This window comes from Haliotis rufescens, unplaced genomic scaffold, assembly GCF_023055435.1.
Source record: "Haliotis rufescens isolate VD_foot unplaced genomic scaffold, xgHalRufe1.0.p SCAF_5, whole genome shotgun sequence".
NCBI classification, from domain to species: Eukaryota; Metazoa; Mollusca; class Gastropoda; order Lepetellida; family Haliotidae; genus Haliotis; species Haliotis rufescens.
Window position 1 is genome coordinate 1937550 of NW_025964223.1, and position 23481 is coordinate 1961030.

General features: G+C 41.0%; 2 protein-coding genes across 2 annotated transcripts; both read right to left on the reverse strand.

Moving 5' to 3' along the window:
* Positions 1-1080: 1080 nt before the first annotated feature.
* On the reverse strand, positions 1081-6788 carry LOC124115306. The gene is made up of 5 exons (XM_046476231.2): positions 6618-6788; positions 6121-6445; positions 3688-3767; positions 2698-3070; positions 1081-2476 (listed from the first exon to the last, which is right to left on the reverse strand). Exons 1-5 carry the CDS (start codon positions 6627-6629, stop codon positions 1542-1544), a joined length of 1725 nt encoding a protein of 574 aa, XP_046332187.2. The 5' UTR covers positions 6630-6788; the 3' UTR covers positions 1081-1541.
* A 10138-nt stretch (positions 6789-16926) lies between these two features.
* On the reverse strand, positions 16927-21309 carry LOC124115310. Its single transcript, XM_048383956.1, has 5 exons — positions 21219-21309; positions 20308-20629; positions 19434-19498; positions 18839-19148; positions 16927-18604 (listed from the first exon to the last, which is right to left on the reverse strand). The coding sequence occupies exons 1-5, from the start codon at positions 21243-21245 to the stop codon at positions 17826-17828; spliced, it is 1503 nt and encodes a 500-aa protein (XP_048239913.1). The 5' UTR covers positions 21246-21309; the 3' UTR covers positions 16927-17825.
* Positions 21310-23481: the final 2172 nt, after the last annotated feature.

Genomic DNA, 23481 nt, shown 5'->3' on the forward strand with positions numbered 1-23481 from the left:
CTATTCATCTTAAACATCTAGTAAATGGTTCCACATAGTTCAAAACCTCATATTTACATTCATCTAAATGTTAATCCCAAATGTGGTTTGTCCAACACCACCTAGCTAACCTTGTGTGATTGGGCAACCTGCCCCAACCAATGGTGGACCATGTATACATGTAAGTTAGAATAGATATTGTCCTTCCAAGGAAAACGCTCCCTGGGAAGTGTCTCGCCATTGCTATATATATTTGTTAGCATCTTATACATATGATGTACATATAAATAATTCTGTGTATATTGTACACAACGTCTCTTGTTCTACTTGGCTAAGTCAGAACATGAAAGTATGATCAATGTTTAAGTGATTTGTGAAAAGAGGGGCGGTGGGGTAGCCTAGTGGCTAAAGCGTTTGCTTGTCACGCTGAAGGCCCGGGTGAAGCCCATTTCTGGTGTCCCCTGCCGCTAGAATATTGCTAAAAGCGGCGTAAAACCATACTCACCCACTCACTTGTGAAAAGAGAACAAAATGGTAATATACTTTGATATAGCAACATTATCTATCACTGTTGTTTTGATAACAGCTAGTTTGTTATGTTGATATTTCCATAATTCGGTGTATGTACATCTTGTAGATAACAGTATCACGATAGCTTATCAAACTTGATGAAATTCATTTGAGAACACGCACATTTAAGAAAATCATACATGAACCACTGTTTCTGGGCCACAAATGTCTCATTGCTTTCACACACTGGCTTTGAAAGTGACAGGTCAAATCATGTAGATTCCTTGTGTCAAATATCTCTGTGTGTGTGTGCGTGCGTGCGTGCGTGCGTGCGTGCGTGCGTGTGTGCGTGTGGGTGTGTGTGCGTGTGTGCAAGTCTGGACTGATGCCGTTTTATAGTGCTAGCCCACTGAGATACCATGCCACAGTTTAACATGAATACCCCACTCAGACACAGTATACTGACGTCGAGCCGACCAGTCCTTGTTTTATCCCCTTAATGCCGAGCGCCAGACAGGGTAACAACAAGTACCATCTTTTAACGTCATTTGGTATGACGCGGCCGGGGATCGAACCTCCGACCTTCCGCTCTCCGGCCCAACTAATAAGACTGACACATGTAAAATAAATAGTAGAATGGTAATTCATAAAGTTTGTTGGAAAAATATATTCGTTTAGCATTTTAAAAAATATTTCTACAACCTGTCACCCCTACAATGCAAATGGCATATTCGATTTCCAAGAACAGACTTCTCTCACTGATTTCCAAGAAATGACTTGGTGAGTCCAAACAGTGCACAACAGGTTGCGATGAACCTCTGTAGAGTACAGACTTGATGTAGTTCCACTGTAGAGTAGATACATTTGAAACATCCTGCTAAAGTGCTCGCAGTTCCAAATTAAAATAAGAGGTATCTAATCTACAGTGGGACTACATCAAATTTCAAAACAAAAGTAGGTTTATCTCCTAATTAAGCCACAGTCTGTATTGATATCACATTGAGTATAAGTCAGTATTGATGATAATATGACATATCTTTTCATGTTCACATTTAGAAAAAGGTGGGATGTCGTTCAAGGTTACATGTTCTGCATGATGCCTTCTTTGGAATTCCTTCTGTCCGGCTCTGACCTCTTCCTCGAGTACAAACATACTCAAAATACACCTTGCCCTCCCCGCATCTGCTCTGTAACCCTCTGATGTCGACATCCTCTGTGTACAAAAACTCCACATGGAACTCGTCAACCGACACCATTGTGAATGTCTTCTTAGCCACCCTTCCTCCAGATCTGGAGTAACTGGCAGTACACTCACCCAGAGATGAAGCCAGTTGCCTAACTTGCCTGGATGGGGGTTGATACATGGCAGAAACAAAGTGTTCAGTACTCATGAGCCCTGTTTGTTGTGCAAGTCTGTCATGCATTGAGAAAGGCTTTCTGTATAGGTATGATGTGTCTCCCAAATCCTGGTAGGATGTTCCATCCAGAGCTATGTATGAGGGCTCTTCTTTGATGGTGAAAAAAGGATTATCCTTTAAGTCCAGTTCAATAAGTCTTCCCTCACAGAATCTGTCTTCAGCTGATTCCTTCTTTGTGACCACAACTGTGACGTAGTGGACGACATTGTGACAGTAGAAGTCTGCAAAATACATCCTGGTGTCCCATGTAAACAGTTCCTCTGCAGGGATGAAAAGTCGTTTGTCTCCAAAGAACGAGAAGTCTGGTGGCTTCCGTGTGCGGGCATCCAGTGACCCACTGAAGAAGAGTCCGTTAATCTTCTTGTTGATCGCAGAATATGGGTCGCCATTGTTGTCCTTGATGTACTTCTCCATCACTCCACCTCTGTTGGACATGATGTGTGTGTAGTAGTGCACAGGCTTATTGCGGTAGAACTGTTTGATGGTGTATTTCCCAGGGTACCGAGACTTGCTCCGACAGTAAGTGACTGCCATGGTTTTCAGCTGTTGTAATTCCTCTTTGGACATGCCTGAAAGATGAAGAATGTCATGTGCCAAAACTTCCTGAAAAGGTCTGTCTTATCTCTGTTATTGTGTGCTAAATATTTTATTTACATGCTACCCCATTGTATCCGGATTCTAATTTTCTCACTTTCAGTTTTCAGGATTTTAAAATAATGTCATAAAAAGGAGCATTGAGAGAGTTAACAAGATCTAGGATTGAAAAAAATAAAAAATATGTCCAACTTACAAGTCTTGATGGAGAAGGCTTTTGTTGATTCATGACATTCGTACAGGTAGCAGACAGGGGATGGCTGGTCAAAACGATACACTTGGTAATCTTTGAGTCCGACAGCCCTGACCCTGTATTTGGTCCTGGACCGACAGACTGGCAGGAGTTGTATGCCAGTGCTTACCGGGGTGGAAGACATCACAACATACTCCTTCTGACTTCCCTCACAGAACACAACACACAGACTTGCTGTACAGCTGGAATATGTTGCTGGTTGAAGGATGTAGTCTACTGGAGGTCTGTGGCCTGCCTCACTGTCAGAAGGTCCTGGAAGTTTTTGATAGTTGTTGTCCAACTGAGACCTCTCTTTCACCTCCATCAGAAGGAGGTCCTGTTGAAGTTACCAAGACATTTATCAAATGAAATTTGTGGTGTGATCTTATGTAATTCAACTATTTTGAACAACATTTAAATTTTCAAGAACTTGATGTGTGCAAGAGGATCAAACTAGTTTTGATAATGGAAATCTATGCTTCCTTTCAACTGTTTGTGGGACATATATGGATGGGTTAAAATTCACATTTCCCACATCAAAAACTCAATTGATGAATTTACTTGATGACAACCACACACAATTTTACTATTTTACGTTATATACGCTTTTCCATTGGGTGAGAGGCGCTTTCCATAGGGCGAAAGGCCAGTCACAGGTATGAAAATATAGTTATGTGAAAAAAAAATGAGAATTCACATTCACTGTGTGAGTTCATTGAAGTATGAACGTTTCAACATGCAGTTTGGCCCTTGCTGTCTCAAGGTTCATACTCCAATTAACTCAGTCAAAGTGAAAGTTTAATTCTTAAATCTTGCCCAATCTTCAGCCCACGTCAAGGTGTTCTATACTGTAGATATTACTCAACGTGTTAGGCTTTGTGCATGAAGTTCTAAACCCATGCACCTAGTTTTAAGAGATCGTTTCAATTGCATGCAAGGACACCCCGTGCTTACCTGTGTCTTGAGCATGTCGATCATTCTGTCACTAAAGAAATGATATTGGGAAACACCCAGGTCTACGACTTCTACCCTCTCTGCAATAAATGAATACGTTTACTCTGTGCTGTCAGATTGAGGTATTAGATATCATGTTATTAATTGCTGAGAGCAGTGTTAAACAACGAACAAACAAACAACCAGATTGAGTTATACATGTATTCCTACATATACCCTCCATAAAATGAAGGTGATGTTTGATAATTACAGATGATTACTGAAATACAATGGGAGAGTGATGGTGATGGATGGATAAGAAGGACAAGGTGTAACATACTAATCAACAGAACATGTTGGCGGTGTATTGTAAGGGTGTAAACAACCAACAGAACATGTTGGCGGTGTATTGTAAGGGTGCGAACAACCAATAGAACATGTTGGCGGTGTATTGTAAGGGTGCGAACAACCAACAGAACATGTTGGCAGTGTATTGTAAGGGTGCGAACAACCAACAGAACACGTTGGCAGTGTATTGTAAGGGTGCGAACAACCAACAGAACATGTTGGCGGTGTATTGTAAGGGTGTAAACAACCAACAGAACATGTTGGCGGTGTATTGTAAGGGTGCGAACAACCAACAGAACATGTTGGCGGTGTATTGTAAGGGTGTAAACAACCAACAGAACATGTTGGCGGTGTATTGTAAGGGTGCGAACAACCAACAGAACACGTTGGCAGTGTATTGTAAGGGTGCGAACAACCAACAGAACATGTTGGCGGTGTATTGTAAGGGTGCGAACAACCAACAGAACATGTTGGCGGTGTATTGTAAGGGTGCGAACAACCAACAGAACACGTTGGCAGTGTATTGTAAGGGTGCGAACAACCAACAGAACATGTTGGCGGTGTATTGTAAGGGTGTAAACAACCAACAGAACTTGTTGGCGGTGTATTGTAAGGGTGCGAACAACCAACGAGCCATTACTGATCCAGTCATCTGAAATGTCCTCTAGCAGTGCCTGGTCCAGTTCGGTTTAAGTAAATGTGTTTAGCGACGGCGTACACGTCTCCCAAGCATGTCCATGGGGTGCTTTCTTGGGGAAAGGGTCAGGACTGATGGCTAGTCAATGCATTCGGGGGATGTTTTTGCTACTGGAAGTAGTCAGTTACGATACCTCTCGCTAAAACCTACCAGTTTGAAGCATGCGAATAGCCCTTATGTGTTAATCACATTGTAGATGACACGTTCCTATCCTGATCGCATACAGTGCATTAAAGCACTAGTAGAGATTTTACGTGGTGCTATGGCTAAATAAAATTAACAATACTAATGTCTGAGAGAGATTTGACGACTTTTCACTGAAGTGTTCCCCACGGAGAAATTGCATGGTTTGACGACCGATCATAACATGAATACTTTACAATCCCCTACTTTTTAGGAGAGCATATATTTATGCTAATTTGCGAAAATAAATCAATATTTTAATCTCAAATAAATATTTGGTTTTATGATACTGGACATTTGGTAATTGTTCAAGGCATTTCAAACTGACACCATCTGTTTTGTTGAGGTTATGTTGAAGCCTCGTCCCATCTACCGCTTTATTCAGTGGATAATGCGGGAAACAAGGGGATTGTCGGTGATAGGTTCATAGCACACCTATCCAATCTCACTAAAATCAGATCTACGTTCTCGCTACCGCTAAGCAGAGATCTGAGGACATCCCATTACGGTTCACATCATAACGACCTTCCATCCAACCAATCAGAGCGTCGCTTATCAGATCATGAAACTGACAGTCAGAATGTGTTTTCTCATCATGCAACCTCGAAAGATGTAACAGAGGTAACGACAGTTACGTTTTTTTGACAATCTAGGCCATCTATAAGCCATTCCAGAATGTTCTTTTGATTAGTTGTAAAAGTTTTAATCGAGAATACGTCAAAATATGTTTCGAAACGTAGTCGCCAAGTTCAAACTAGTGTCGTAAAGCTAAAAAAAGCTGCCTCCTGGTTGGCTCATATCAATTTCTTGTCAATCATTTCACTGGTTGGTCAAAGTTCGCGAACGGTCGTTCTGACGTGAACCGTAATGGAATGTCCTCAGATCTTTAAATAGCGGTAGCGAAAACTAAGTTCTGATTTTAATGAGATTGCACACCTATCCAGCTGAAGACCACTGCCTAGTGGATAGAGCGTCTGCCAGGAGTGCAGAAGGACCGTGCATCATAACAAGGTGTTAAAGGATCCCACTTATTACCATGCCTAGTTCTCAGCATTAAGGGTATAAAGGGACTCGGAGTCAGTATACTGTGTCTGAGTGGAGTATCCTTGTTAAACTACGGCATGGTATCTCAGTACGCCAGCACTATCAAACCAGCATTCATCTGGATTAATACAAGTAGCCACACACACACACACACACACTAAAACCGACAAATATTGACCTACCTTGAAGTCCAGAAACTCGAGAAATGACAACTTTCTTTCCTGCCTCCACAGAGTAGACTGTAGCAGGCGAGGGTCTGACTTGATTTGTTGGGGTGGACTGTCTCAGGCCAAAAACCTCGATAGTATACTGCTCAGAGTTTGAAAATCCTGAACAACGTAAACGATTGACTTTGCTCCTTTCAAACAGCGTAAGTCTTTTCAATTGGCCAAGCTGGTCACTGACTGTCACAAGTACCTTGGACATGTCATGCCATTTTATGGTCAGCTTCAGTGATGGAGGATCGGCTTCAGTAGTCACGAATTCAAGATATGATTGGTAGGAGTTCTGGAAAAAGAATAGATACTTAGAGAAAGTTTTCAGTCTTTTTAACAAGAGGAATGACACTAAAGCATCATAAATACACTTGCCACACTTGCTGTTGGTAAAGTAATTTATATAAATTTTAAGGTTAAAACTGTACATTTATCACCAGGACACTGTTGACAGCATTACTTACATGGTTCTCCATGGTGTTGAGTGCGAGGCTGTCAGTGCACAATGTGGCAGTAATGTCTGCTTGATTACAGGTATATGCACAGGTACACAGGTTTGTCGCCAGTCGCTGATTGATCGGAGATACGAATGTGAAGGGTTGGATGTCGTCAGATCTATTTCTAGGTATGAAACCAGTGTACTTCCCAGTGGTGATTCCCCTTATTGAACATTATGGTAAGTGAGATAATACATATATACACACACAGTGGTGCATTGAATACTTGGAATAATGGAGTTTCACAGAAATGAAACCAAAAGTTGTCCATTTCAAGGAAGAAGGACTGTCTCCTGGCCTAGATGGAGAGTGGGGTTCAATCCCCGGCCGAATTTTACAAAACGTTGTTTAAAAAATGGTACTTGTTGTTACCCTGTCTGGCGCTCGGCTAAAACAAGGACTGGTCGGCTCGGGGAAAAAATATTTAGCGTCTGAGTTGGGTATTCATGTCAAACTGTGGCATGGTATCTCAGTGGGCTGGCACTATAGAATTGGCATTCGTCCGCACTCACGTGCTATATTAGTCCAATAATCATGGACGCGACGTTAAACCTCATTTCACCTCACCTCCAGAAAGTAATGACTATTGATTAATTCACTGCTCACCACTGGTGCAACATGAGGGCACATGTTGACCTGTTTGATACTGCTGTACAAGCTTAAACTGAAACTCAAACAAGAGTAATTATATCATAATAACATTATCAGTAAGTGGATACTGCAAGCGTTGTGTGCGCAGTGTTACCATCTGCTGTTTAACATGGGTACCCCAATCACACACATTTATAATACTGACGTAGAGATAACCAGCTTTTCTTCCCTTGATGCAGAATGCCAGGCAGGGTAACAAAAAATACCATAATTTAACATATTTTGGCATGACGTGGCAAGGGATCGAACCACCGAGCCCCCACTCCGGGCAGACACTCTTTCAACTTGACCACGGAAGCAGTCCTAAAATTTATCTGATTTATTACGAGAAACGAAAGGTTCATAGTTTCTTAATCGGGGCGTACCGGGATTCGAACCCACAATCATTGGTTTCTGGCGTGCCCAAGGGACGCAACTCTGCACAGCGAATCGCACCTGTGCCCCCGCTTAATACATTAGAACTTCAACCGAGAAAGTATTATGGCTGTAGCTTAATATGTAAGTTAGTTAATAGTGCTTCCAGTTTGGATTATGTCCCTTCCTGTATTGAAAAACAAGTTGCATACCAAACACTTTTCATTGTATCATAATGTTGAGCAAAGTCATTTTTGCTTTTGCCTTTAAGTATATTACTTCCTGTTTCATATGACATATGAAGATCAAACAAACAAAAACCTATCACTCAAGCAGAGTCACCAAGATATACATTCTGTGGGCATAGCTGAGAAAGTTTCAAAAGCAAATGTAATTTCGGTTGTGCCTTTAATTGTCGCCCTCTCTGGCTACAGAAAGCATTTTAAGACAGGTGGAACCATGGAATTTTCAGCCTTGATAACTGTGCTTCGGGGATGAGTTCTATTGGTTTGAGCCGTCGCCTGCAAGCAAAACAGTACATAGGTGTACAGTGATGAAGTTTCAAATAAAATACTACAAAGGTTTTTGTTTGGCCTTACACCACACCCTCTGGCAGACCCGTGAAGATCCGGGGTAGAATAGGTCTTCAGCAACCCATGCTTGTCTCCCCCGTGAAGATCCGGGGTAGAATAGGTCTTCAGCAACCCATGCTTGTCTCCCCCGTGAAGATCCGGGGTAGAATAGGTCTTCAGCAACCCATGCTTGTCTCCCCCGTGAAGATCCGGGGTAGAATAGGTCTTCAGCAACCCATGCTTGTCTCCCCCGTGAAGATCCGGGGTAGAATAGGTCTTCAGCAACCCATGCTTGTCTCCCCCGTGAAGATCCGGGGTAGAATAGGTCTTCAGCAACCCATGCTTGCCATAAAAGGCGACTATGCTTGTAGCTCTGTGGTCATTGACTTCGTCCTACATCTGACCAAAGGTACGGATAACTGAGAGTTTGGAAGACAGGTTCCCTGAAAGAGCTCACAATGAACAAGGGAAACCTCACGTCCATAATGGCTGCCAACTTATATGACATCAGTCCAAGAAAAAGATGACTGGCATCCGATGCCACTATAACGTGCTGTGATGGACCGTTATTAGATGAGTGAGTGAGTGAGTGAGTAGGGTTTTACGCGAGTATGGTTTTACTCCGCTTATAGCAATATTCAAGCAATATCACGGCGAAGGACACCAGAAATGGGCTTCACACATTGTACGCATGTCGGGAATCGAACCCGGGTCTTCGGCGTGACGAGCGAAAGCTTAAACCACTAGGCTACCCAACCGCCCCGTTATTGGATGGTGTGCAGAGGAGCTATGTAAGGTAAATAAAAACTACATATTCATAAGAAATCTACGATTCTACGATTGATTCAGTTTATTGTTTTTCAAGGCCATATGACCCATTTTACATACATGTTTATTATACAGTAATCTTATATTGCACCTGCAGCATGATGTTTGGGTAACATTACATCTCCGGCTTATTGTAAATACTTTATGCATATATTTTGACAGATGAAATATGTTCTCAAATATTCTACAATTATTTATAGACATATCGTGGGCATGGTAGTTTGTTAAACTTTACAACGTGTCCGTGAATCGTTATACAGAGGACATACGAAACAAACGTGCTTTTCATCTTCTAGACATGAAAGTAGAGAGAGTCTCCATCACCTACATTGCATTTACCTTTACGTACGTTTTTAACACCAAAGGTATTATATCCACTTCTAAATTTTATCCAGGCCTTCTGTGTTAAAGTACATTAATATTTTGGACATACGATTCAAACTGAAGTTCTGATGTCATGGTGGAAAAAAATAACAGTGATCGTTCATCTATGAGAAGTGAATGAATGTTTTATGTATCAGCCAAGGATACGTTTTTTTCAGAACAAAGATAAATGCTTCTTTATCACCAACTCCCTGGGATATCCTACATGCCCGAAGCCGTAACTAGACACCAGTTTCTAATATGAGAAGCCCAATTTAAGTATTTCCTATCACAGGCATCATATAGCATTCAATAACACTGGTGCGAGTGTCTATATGTGGACAAAGATAAAACACGCCACATAATATATCTTATGTTAGATGCCATAATATTTTATAGACAATATAAAGTTCTTTAAAATCCTGTGGCACTGTAGGATCTATTACATCTCTTTCAGACCAGGACAAATTGGTTTGGATAACATCAAACAATCTGTTAACAATCTCAGCACAAGTTGACATCTTCGCGAATCAAGGGAGTTAACTGACTACAAAAGTCCAGTTTCCACCCTTGCCGAACTACGCTGGAATTCCGGGGCTCGATTGTAGCGCCACCAGTGGATATTACGAGCTATGTCCCTCTATGTCCTTCCTATTGACCGATCAGATTCCACCTCTCACATCACTTGCATTTGCTTTAAATGACATGGCGGTGCCCAGTCAAGACGATCGATCGATAATCAAGGTCTATATTGTAATAAAACGGGTCTTACCTCGCGAAGTGCATCAAATCATTTGAGCACATTTGATTAAAAACATGAAAAAGATTTGGAAAGCATCTGTCGACGCCCAGTTGACAGTACACATGCTTTACAAATCCTGCAATCGGTCGAAATCTGCACGTTGAAATCCATGTTGTTTAGAACAGGATGTCCAGTTCGATACGCGAAATCCAGCCAAAATGTAACTCCTGAATACCAGCCTAGTTCGGCAAGGGTGGAAACTGGACTTTAAGTCAGTTAACTCCCTTGCCTTGGGAAGATGCACTTAACAAGTGGACAAGACAGAGTCACTCGTATATAGTTACAGCATGCCCTCTAGAAACTGTCACATCCCAAAACGTCTTGAATGATTAAGCCTGCAAGGTTCATGCGGTGGCGCTAAATTCCAATGGTTGCCACCAACAGCGTTCAACATTTTACCAGCGCTTCAGTTTTTGGCTGCCTCTAACAATTACTACAAATACCTCACAGTACCTACAAATATATTTACAACTATCCCCACTGCCACGTTACATTCTTCAAGAGGAGAAAGTGTGAATGCCGTGAAAACTTTCTTGAACATTGCCGATTTCAAGGAGAAAGTTGACCCATCACTCTTGAACATTGCCGATTTCAAGGAGAGAGTAAACCTATCACTCTTGAACATTGCCGATTTCAAGGAGAAAGTTGACCCATCACTCTTGAACATTGCCGATTTCAAGGAGAAAGTTGACCCATCACTCTTGAACATTGCCGATTTCAAGGAGAAAGTAAACCCTTCACTCTTGAACATTGACGATTTCAAGGAGAAAGTAAACCCATTACTCTTGAACATTGACGATTTCAAGGAGAAAGTAAACCCATCACTCTTGAACATTGACGATTTCAAGGAGAGAGTTCACCCAACACTCTTGAGCATTGCCGATTTCAAGGAGAAAGTACACCCAACACTCTTGAATATTGACGATTTCAAGGAGAGAGTGCACCCAACACTCTTGAACATTGCCGATTTCAAGGAGAAAGTACACCCAACACTCTTGAACAATGACGATTTCAAGGAGAAAGTACACCCGACACTCTTGAACATTACCGATTTCAAGGAGAAAGTACACCCAACACTCTTGAACATTGCCGATTTCAAGGAGAGAGTACACCCAACACTCTTGAACATTGCCGATTTCAAGGAGAAAGTAAACCCATCACTCTTGAACATTGACGATTTCATGGAGAGAGTACACCCAACACTCTTGAACATTGCCGATTTCAAGGAGAGAGTACACCCAACACTCTTGAACATTGCCGATTTCAAGGAGAAAGTACACCCAACACTCTTGAACATTGCCGATTTCAAGGAGAGAGTACACCCAACACTCTTGAACAATGACGATTTCAAGGAGAAAGTACACCCGACACTCTTGAACATTGCCGATTTCAAGGAGAGAGTACACCCAACACTCTTGAACATTGCCGATTTCAAGGAGAAAGTTAACCCATCACTCTTGAACATTGACGATTTCATGGAGAAAGTACACCCAGCACTCTATTAGAAAAAAACATTAAATACATATACCGCATGCTGGAGAACTGCCTTTGTATTCTGATCCAATCAAATGACTCCAGAAAGAGCATCGTTTTGGCCAAAAAATTAGTGGGAGGGACTTCTACATCAGAAATATTGTTCAGCCACACCAGAAATATCATAAGTTGCTTTTGTTTGTAGGAACTGTAAAATTTGCAACAGCTTCTACTCTTGCTTTGATCAGTTGTACCTGATCCTGTCTGACTACCCGAGTGCCTGAGCTAATGCACTTTTTGCGAATGTCCGATGCAATTCCCTATCTTGACTTAAACCATATGTTTTTTTAGGTGAACAATGAACTTATATTTGTATGTGTTTGTGACACTTGCCACCGGTGGGCAGGATACGATCACCTTTTCGCGAACACCTAGTATCATCACTGTTTGATAGTGATTCATAAACACATGCTCATGATATAGTCGGAATTCCTTTTTCATATTCAAATGACACTACCTTGCTTGTTTTCGGCGGCTAGGAGTTTGGACAATGTTGTCAGTTTCACTGACTTCTTATCAATCATTCATGACTTTGTGTGATGGCAATTAGGTGACTTACATTGAGAGGTATGGGTTCGAATCCTGAATGGGACTCAACCTATAAAAGTACTAGAATTTGTATTAAGAACCTGTTATCCCAAATAGAACATATGTTACATTTGACCACTTTCTAAAAGGCATGGGATATTCACATCACTCAAGGACTATGGAATCTAACACTGTGACCAGAGATGGGTAGCAACTCGAAAATCCTGTCTCCAGGATGGAAATTTCTTTTTTTAATTTTTTTTTTTATCATAGGTTCTCAATGATAACCTTATAATTCCCTGGTTACACCAACATTCTGCAGAAATCTAGTTCGGATAGTAGACACATAGTCTAATAAATATAAATCTGATTGTCATTAAGCCATTGTCCTTTCACATGCTCAATGGGACTGAGCCCTAATAGTTCTTGAACTGACACTGCAAACAACAGCAACAACAAATGCCTTCCTACTCCTTTTCAGTTTCAAAGGAAAACCATTTTATGAGTCTGATCTTTCAAATGCACCTTCTGACCCAGGGTGATATTTAAAGCATTAGATTTGACCTGTCTAACATGACCTGCTGAAACAACCCTGACGTGAAGTCCTTGATCAGACGTATCTACTTAGGGTTAACCAACAATGGAGAGAAAAAACTTGATCTAAGCCTTAACGTTAGCTGGCGTAACATTTGATCTCACTGGAATATTGACCCGACTGAAGGGCTCTCCAAAAGCTGGCTAGACAGAGGCAAGGCAAGCGGGAATTGTCTGATGAGGTTTTCCTACCGCCTGAAATTTGAAACATCCTGAGGGGAAGCAGAATGAGTCTCAACATAAACAACCAGTAATGGTGACTAACCAATTTGAGGGTATAAACAATAATCACAAAACAGGCAGTAGTTATAAAGAGAATTTTGTATAACCTCGTCAAAAGTATAGCACCACCAAGATATTTTGATAATCAGAAAAGACATGGGTAAGAAGAAGCTGGAAAGCGAGACATAAGCAATGAAAAGTGTTACTTAATGTCAAATAAGATGGTGATTTTATGACAAATAGGAAAAAACAGCATTTGCAAAGAAAAATAACAACTTCATTCATTAGTAACTACAAGGACTGTAATTGGGGATCATTAGAGTCAGTATAAGTATGGTAACAGTCAGGAATGAGATGGACAGATCCTTAGAGTCAGTATAAGTATGGTAACAGTCAAGAATGAGGTGGACAGATCATTAGAGTCAGTATAAGTATGGTAACAGTCAGGAATGAGGTGGACAGATCATTAGAGTCAGTATAAGTATGGTAACAGTCAGGAATGAGGTGGACAGATCATTAGTGTCAGTATAAGTATGGTAACAGTCAGGAATGAGGTGGACAGATCATTAGAGTCAGTATAAGTATGGTAACAGTCAGGAATGAGATGGACAGATCATTAGAGTCAGTATAAGTATGGTAACAGTCAGGAATGAGATGGACAGATCATTAGTGTCAGTATAAGTATGGTAACAGTCAGGAATGAGGTGGACAGATCATTAGAGTCAGTATAAGTGTGGTAACAGTCAGGAATGAGGTGGACAGATCATTAGAGTCAGTATAAGTATGGTAACAGTCAGGAATGAGGTGGACAGATCATTAGAGTCAGTATAAGTATGGTAACAGTCAGGAATGAGGTGGACAAATCATTAGAGTCAGTATAAGTATGGTAACAGTCAGGAATGAGATGGACAGATCATAAGAGTCAGTATAAGTATGGTAACAATCGGGAATGAGGTGGACAGATCATTAGAGTCAGTATAAGTATGGTAACAGTCAGAAATGAGATGGACAGATCATTAAAGTCAGTATAAGTATGGTAACAGTCAGGAATGAGATGGACAGATCATTAGAGTCAGTATAAGTATGGTAACAGTCAGGAATGAGGTGGACAGATCATTAGAGTCAGTAAAAGTATGGTAACAGTCAGGAATGAGATGGACAGATCATTAGAGTCAGTATAAGTATGGTAACAGTCAGGAATGAGGTGGACAGATCATTAGAGTCAGTATAAGTATGGTTACAGTCAGGAATGAGATGGACAGATCATTAGAGTCAGTATAAGTATGGTAACAGTCAGGAATGAGATGGACAGATCATTAGAGTCAGTATAAGTATGGTAACAGTCAGGAATGAGATGGACAGATCATTAGAGTCAGTATAAGTATGGTAACAGTCAGGAATGAGGTGGACAGATCATTAGAGTCAGTATAAGTATCGTAACAGTCAGTAATGAGGTGGACAGATCATTAGAGTCAGTAAAAGTATGGTAACAGTCAGGAATGAGATGGACAGATCATTAGAGTCAGTATAAGTATGGTAACAGTCAGGAATGAGGTGGACAGATCATTAGAGTCAGTATAAGTATGGTAACAGTCAGGAATGAGGTGGACAGATCATTAGAGTCAGTATAAGTATGGTAACAGTCAGGAATGAGGTGGACAGATCATTAGTGTCAGTATAAGTATGGTAACAGTCAGGAATGAGGTGGACAGATCATTAGAGTCAGTATAAGTATGGTAACAGTCAGGAATGAGATGGACAGATCATTAGAGTCAGTATAAGTATGGTAACAGTCAGGAATGAGATGGACAGATCATTAGTGTCAGTATAAGTATGGTAACAGTCAGGAATGAGATCCACACATACATGTGTCACATACATGTTAACCATGTCACAGTTAAATGATCAACAGTGTAAGTCAATACCTGGTGTAGCCACCCCGTACACGGATCACATCCGCAAAATGCCTCCTCGAGTCTCCACATCTGACGCAGGATCCTCCACTGAGGGATGTGATGCCATTCCTGAATAACGCGTCTGTAAGTATCCTACATAGTCCATGTTGTAGGCAGTGTCTGATTCACCCATTAAAACTTTCTCTTATGCATAGATATATTCACCACGTCCATAAATAACATCTAAATTCATTGGCTGTTGAAATAATAAAGTGAACTTATGGGTTTGACAGTCTTTCCTCATTTGATTGGGTCAGAGACGAATATAAGACGTCAGTGCCAGAGAACAACCAGTCTCGATTATCCGCGGAAACATGTTCCATTGGGCGCAAAAGGCAAAATAGATGTGAAAATTAGTGATGACATCAGGCGAAAAGGGTAGGCATGTCCAACCCTATCAGTATAACACACACACACACACACCTTCCTATGGTTCGGAAATATTGGGTTTTGCAGAGGCTAAAGCGTTTGAATCCGTATATTTTTCGCTCGTAAAAGATTTCTTGGTGTTAAACATAGTACGTCTAACATAATGGTTTGTGGTGAATGCGGTCGCAAGCCCTTGTATATATATATAGTGATGTGTGTGTGCACACACACACACACACACACACACACACACACACACACACACACACACACACACACACACACACACACACACTGACACACACACACTCACTGACACACACACACTCACTGACACACACACACTCACTCACTGACACACACACACTCACTCACTGACACACACACACACTGACACACGAACACTCACTGACACACACACACTCACTGACACACACACTCACTGACACACACACACTCACTCACTGACACACACACACTCACTCACTGACACACACACACACTCACTCACTGACACACACACACACTGACACACAGACACACACACAAAATTTGCATAAAAAACGTAAGTGTTTGTTGTCTGACACACTGCAGCAGTACTGCGATGCGACGGCGGCCTGTAAACCAGCCAGACAATCAAGTGATGGGCCATAACATCCACACACGATAAGGCAGGAACCGTAGCCTACATTTCAATACAACTCACAGATATTTGACTGGCCCCAAACAGGAAAGGTATGATCCATAACAGTCGTCCTTCTAAATCTCACACACAAAGGGTTCCAACACGACAAAACAGAGTTGAAAGGGGGTTTTACGTCGCGTTTGGTGTGTGTGTGTGTGTGTGTGTGTGTGTGTGTGTGTGTGTGTGTGTGTGTGCTTGTCATGTATGTTTTACTTTACAAGACATTTTAAAATTTAAATAAGAGTATATAACATAGTTGCTTTGGAGCATGTTGGAAAAGACCACCCTTCAAGGACCTCTGGACTGAAGCTGATCCGGGTGGGCTGCTTTTGTCATTTGTATTTTTATGGTGACGTCAACCAAGGTTCAGTTCAATTTTACTGACTAGTGTACGTTGCATGTTTTTAAGATTATTTCGCTGATCCACATACATATGTGTGGCTGCTTGTACTTGTTCAGACATATTCTGGTTCACTATACTGACTCAGACACATAATACTGATTCTGAGCCGGCCAGTCCTTGTTTAATCCCCATAATGCCTTGCGCTAGGCAGGGTAACAACAAGTATCATATTTTGACGTCTTTTGGTATGACGCGGACAGGGAATCGAACCGTGGAGGTTCCTCTGTCCACTACCCCACGGAGGTGGTCGCAGTTCACAGGAGTTGATCGTGTCAGAAAGCAGGATAGAAGCCAGAGTCTTGTGTTCCTTTAAGAAATTGACTCTTGGGTTTAGTCATCTGTTCATTACACACCCAAACAATAAATAACTGCACGGCTAAAAAATATTAATTTATTAAAAAACGATGTCATAAGAACAACATGAACAAGTATAAACGTTTTGGCTTGATAATATCACAAAATGAGGAAATACGTGTACAAAATAGATTCATACAAAAATATTCATGGCTATGATCACGTGATAAGAGATGAATATAAATAGAAACATTATGGTGAAGCATGTTAAATCTCAACGTGTAATTGCTATGCGATCATGATAACATAGGATTTAGTTGTGCAGTCGATCAATAAAGATTGCACTAATGCAAGTACTTAACTAACACAATCATGACAAACATTATTCCACACGGAATCAGTGTATAACTTACAAATATCACCGATTTAGTCCTTTGTTCATTACACACCTAAAGGATAAATAACTGAAGGATTAAAAAAATAATTTCATCCAAAAAACACCCTATGACAACAACCATCAACTAGTATAACAGATTTGACATGGAAATATCACAAAATGTAGAAATATGAGTACATATTAAATAGAATTAAACACAAAATATGTATGGCAATGATCACGATGATAAGAGATAAATATAGGCAGAAACAATTCTGAAGCCTACGGTTATACTATCAGTCAGATTCATTCAAATAAGATTAAAGTAACACAACACATATTACAAATAGCACATATAGAAGGCATATAATTCAGTTGGCATTCACAAAAGGCATTTGTTCTGTCATTAAGAGAATGAAAGCCCTTCCATATTCAAAAGAAGTCTCTGCAAAAAGAGGCGTCGACCGTAAGAATCAGACTCTATCACGAGTTTGTGTTTATGAAGCACTATCAAATAGTGATGATACCAGGTGTTTATGAATCACTATCAAATACCAGGTGTTCTCCAAAAATGGTTAGCGTGATGTCATACAAGCATATAACCTCATTTCAAGTCACCCCTTGTATGCAACTCATCATGTTCGGGTTAAGGGTCAAAGCTGCAGTCTGGACAGTCAAGCTTCTTAGGAATTCCCTCCTTCTTGCTGCGTCCCCTCCCCCGGACACGGACATGTTTAAAATACACCTTGTCCTCCCCACACTTGTCCATCAAGCCCCTGATGTCGACATCCTCCGTGTACAGAAACTCCACATGGAACTTGTTGACAGACACCATCGTGAACGTCTTCGGAACATCTTTCTGTCTGGACATGGAACTTCTCGAGTATCCTCTAAGAATGTCTTCAATTTTTCGTGAGCATGATACAAACTGTGACATGAGTGTGGTGTCTTCTCTGACAGTGAAAAATGGGTTGAGGTGCAAATCCAGTTCAGGAAGCCTCCCCTCACTGAATCTGTCTTCAGCTGATCCCATCTTTGTGACCACAACTGTGACGTAATGTGTTTCCTTGTGACAGTAAAAGTCTGAGAAGTACATCCTGGTGTCTGATGTGAACAGTTCCTCCACCGGGATGAAAAGACGTCTGTTTCCGAAGAAGGAGAAGTTCGGTATTTTCTTTTTGTTCTTTGATCCGCTGAAGAAGAGGCCATTGATTTTGTTGTTGATTGGACAATATGGGTCGCCATTGTTGTCCTTCAGGTACTTCTCCATCACTCCAGCTCTGTTGGACATGATGTTATCATAGTAGGACTCAGGTTTGTTGCGGTAGAACTTCGTAACATTATATCTGCCTGGAGTTTGCAGGTTCTTGGAACAAAAGGTCTTTGCTTTGTCCAGAAGCTGCTGGAGATCTGCCTTAGTATTGCCTGTAAACAAGGGAGGAAAGGGGAATATTCAAAATAAACGTTAACTTTATGTATATTCACGTGACATATTCACAGGCAGGTATACAGTGAAATCTTTTTAATCATTGACATTTGACGACTTGAGCCGATTCTAGAACACACAACAACCTTTTCCTCTCTTTCCTCACCAAAACACAGTTGAAAGTGGAGTTTAAACTCACTTATTGTTGACAAATGAAAGCAAAGTCAACTTACATGTCTTGACAGTGATGGTGTCTGATCCACCAGTTGGTGTGTAGTCCTGACACACAGCTGACCGTTGTCCAGTTTGGTCCACACTGGAACCTGTGAGTCCCACGACCTTGACCTTGTAGTTGGTCCTGGACCGACAGACAGGCAGGAGTGGGATGCTGGCGCTGACCGGGGCAGACGACATCACAACGTACTCCTTCTGACTTCTCTCACAGAACACAACACACAGACCTGCCTCGCTGTCAGAAGGTCCTGTAGGCTTGAGGCTGTAGTCCAGTGGTGGCTTGTGCTCAACCTCCATCTCAAGTCGATCCTGAAAATGATATTTTGTCATCAAAATGAAGGGTCTTCAATTTCTCAAACAAAGTTTGATAATTTCATATCCTGATAAAATACAGAATACCAAAGAAAAATAATCTCAATTAGTTTCCTTTAATGTGAGTCAAAACAGGGATATCCAATTAAAACTAAAATACATGTGTGTATCTATTCAGAACGTAAAGTAAAACTACATGTTTTTAAATGCTTCTCGTCAGACTCTATGTGGCTGGACAACACAGACAGAACAAACGGCAAGACACGAGGACTCCTCACTCACCTGAGTCTCCCCCAACAGGTGCATCACGTGACCAAGTGAGGAGAACCCACAACTCAAGTCCAACTCTGTGAAACAAAGAGGAAAACATCATTATTATTATTGTTCATACATGTGAAGGAAATATGCCATGTATATGAACTTGAAATATTTTGCCCAAACATTCGTGTTTCACTGGGCTTCTGATTCAAATATCGGTGCATCTCCAAATGCCATGCACCACCCAAGTATCCTAAAGTAAGTTCGAGTGTCTGTACAACAATACAAGGACATCAAAGTGCATGGTGTATGATAGTAGTAAGGGAAATGGCACAATACGTTTCCTGAAAATATATACAAGGGGTTGAGACATTTTGTAAGATCACATTTGTCATTTGCTTTGATAGACTACATATCCAAAAAACAAAATTGTGTTCATTCCATGTATTGTGTCACAGTTTTGCTGTCAGATATGCACAGTAGACCCTCACAAGACCGGACCCTGTTAATCCGGTCACATGTCAAGTTGTTGGAGTGGTATATATGTATTCAAAGGAACACATGATTCAATAATCAGGAAATTTGTTAATCTAGAATTTCTTTAAACAGTACTGTCATGTTAGAAAATGTTTCATTGTGTAGTAAAGCTTCAAAACGTAGTGTTCCACCCTGTTCAGTGGGAGGGTGTTTGAGGATCAAATGAAGACATGAAACAGGTTTTCTTCAGTCTAAGTGAAATGTTCTCAACAGACATACATTTAACCTGAATGAGATTAACATAACATAAATTCACCTAAAATTCTACTGATCAATTATGATTACAAAACAGTTATGACTTATATATAAGAACAGATCACGATTTCTGTATAATTTGTTAAATAAAACAATTTTCCCATACCTTGTGTCTGGTAAGTTGGAGAAATGACAAGTTTGCGAGTTGTTTCCACAGTATACGATGTTGCCAAGGGGTATCTGTCGCTGCTCTGTCCAGTGTCAATCTTCAGTCCGAACACCTGGACTGTGTCCAGATCCGGGACTGACCGCTCCATATCATTGCCAGCCTTCAGAACAAACAGGTGCTTGAGTGACCCCCGTCGGTTGTTGACTGCAAGCATCACGTGGGATATATCCTTCCCACACTTGATGTGTACTCTCAATACTGGACGGGAGTATTTATTTGTTTTCAGCGATATCCACGATTCTGATGAATTCTGAAAAAACTAAGAAGCAAAACAAGCATGTTATTTTTGTCTGAAGTGAGGGTTGGATTAAAATCAGAATCAATACATTTCCTTGCATAATTTTAGATTTTCACTATCTAATGTCTAACTACAAGAATAAAAGCCAATGAATATATAGCTGATCTGATGCTGTTTAAAACATTTACATGCATTTTCTAATTGAATTCTCAGGTGGTAACATTGTTATTTGATTGCACACATATTGTGACCAGGTAACCTTTTTTATGTTTTGAGAACAATTACGTTGAGGTAAGTACATGAATTATGAACTATAGCGATCACTGTAAACAATACCTGTAATTACGAATGTCAAAATGTAACAATATATGTTTGTCTTGACTAATAAAGTGACATTAGACGTGCAGTAACTGGTGAGAAGAAAACCTTGACAGGTAAGAGACACTTAGATACCACGATGCCTGTCAGTCCCTTGAATGCCACTTAAAGAGATTCCAGGTCTATTACAATAAACAATCCAATTTCTGTTAGACAATTATTGAAATCCTAACATATTATACTTGATGCACCAACAACATATTTTGATCAGAAGAATGAAAACTGCCCTTACAATGCTTACACATCTATGTTCTTCCATCTTGTTCAGTTGTATTCAATGATGTGAGTTCGTCATAGCTTATATGCACAACCCTGTCACTCCTATTGATAGCCAGGGGATTGCATGTTGGGAAACTGCTGGTTTTCCCAAAGGGGATTCCCCTAAAGAAGCTTCTCGTCTGACCTTCATCTTGGCCTGGGAGGTGTTATTGGCGCTATCAGAGGTATTACCTGACACAGGTGACCAGTGTTAGGATGTGTGTGTGTATTTATATAACATCCGGCTTGTATCTGACCTGTGTATTCAGATATTATTTATCATTGTGGTGTTTAACACTGCAGTCCAACCACACATGGACAAACTGCTATCAGCAGGTCATTGTAACCTGGTAATCCCGAACTATTTTTAGAACAAGGTTACAACAGCTGAAAGTTAAATGCACTGCGCACAAAGAGCTTGCATCGTTTGACTTTATGTGAGTAGAATACCAAGATAGACATTTGTTTAATGTTATAGATACTGCTTGATCTTATGTATATTGAAATTGGAATATGTATTTAATAGTTAGAATTTTATTTCAGAATGTCCATAAATTATGAAATCAGTCATTGTTATTTTATGATAAGTGGTGGAGACTGGATACAACTTGAGCGTATGTGGTGGAGACTGGACACAACTTGAGGGTATGTGGTGGAGACTGGACACAACTTGAGGGTATGTGGTGGAGACTGGACACAACTTGAGGGTAAGTGGTGGAGACTGGACACAACTTGATGGTATGTGGTGGGGACTGGACACAACTTGAGGGTATGTGGTGGAGACTGGACACAACTTGAGGGTATGTGGTGGAGACTGAACACAACTTGAGGGTATGTGGTGGGGGTTGGGACTGGACACAACTTGAGGGTTTGTGGTGGGGGTGGGTACTGGACACAACTTGAGGGTATGTGGTGGAGACTGGACACAACTTGAGGGTATGTGGTGGAGACTGGACACAACTTGAGAGTATGTGGTGGAGACTGGACACAACTTGAGAGTATATGGTGGAGACTGGACACAACTTGAGGGTATGTGGTGGAGACTGGACACAACTTGAGGGTAAGTGGTGGAGACTGGACACAACTTGATGGTATGTGGTGGGGACTGGACACAACTTGAGGGTATGTGGTGGAGACTGGACACAACTTGAGGGTATGTGGTGGAGACTGGACACAACTTGAGGGTATGTGGTGGAGACTGGACACAACTTGAGGGTATGTGGTGGAGACTGGATACAACTTGAGGGTATGTGGTGGAGACTGGATACAACTTGAGCGTATGTGGTGGGGACTGGACACAACTTGAGGGTATGTGGTGGAGACTGGATACAACTTGAGCGTATGTGGTGGAGACTGGATACAACTTGAGGGTATGTGGTGGAGACTGGATACAACTTGAGGGTATGTGGTGGAGACTGGACACAACTTGAGGGTATGTGGTGGAGACTGGACACAACTTGAGAGTATGTGGTGGAGACTGGATACAACTTGAGCGTATGTGGTGGAGACTGGACACAACTTGAGAGTATGTGGTGGAGACTGGACACAACTTGAGAGTATGTGGTGGAGACTGGACACAACTTGAGGGTATGTGGTGGAGACTGGACACAACTTGAGGGTATGTGGTGGGGGTTGGGACCGGACCCAACTTGAAGGTACGTTGTTAGGACTGGAATGGATCATTGAAATAATGTACTCACACATTTAATAATGACACGACTGAAAAAAGCTCTTCAAACGCTGATGTAGGATTGAAAGGGTCAGGAGGAATTATCTGATTAAGTTTTCCTACCACCTGACATGCATGCCAAAAGTCTCAGAAAACTTGGAAACATCATGACGCAGACTAGTTTTGTGGGAAGCAAAATGAGTCTCCGCATAAACAACTGAAAAGGATAACTAACGATGATAAACAACAATCACAAAACATTCAGAAGTTACAAAGAGAATTTTATATACACCTCGTCAAAAGGATCGCACCAAGGTTTTTGATAATCAGAAAAGAGATTGGTAAGGAGAAGCTGGAAAGCGAAACTAAAGCAATGAAAACTGTTACTTGATGTCCAATAAGATGTTGATTTTATGACTAATAGGAAACATAAGCATTTGTAAAGAAAAACAAATTATTCGCAAGCGACTACAAGGACTGTAATTTGGGATCAATACTGGCTGTATAAGTAAGGTAACTGTCCATAATGAGATTGTGGCCACCCTGTACACGGATCACATTCGCAAGA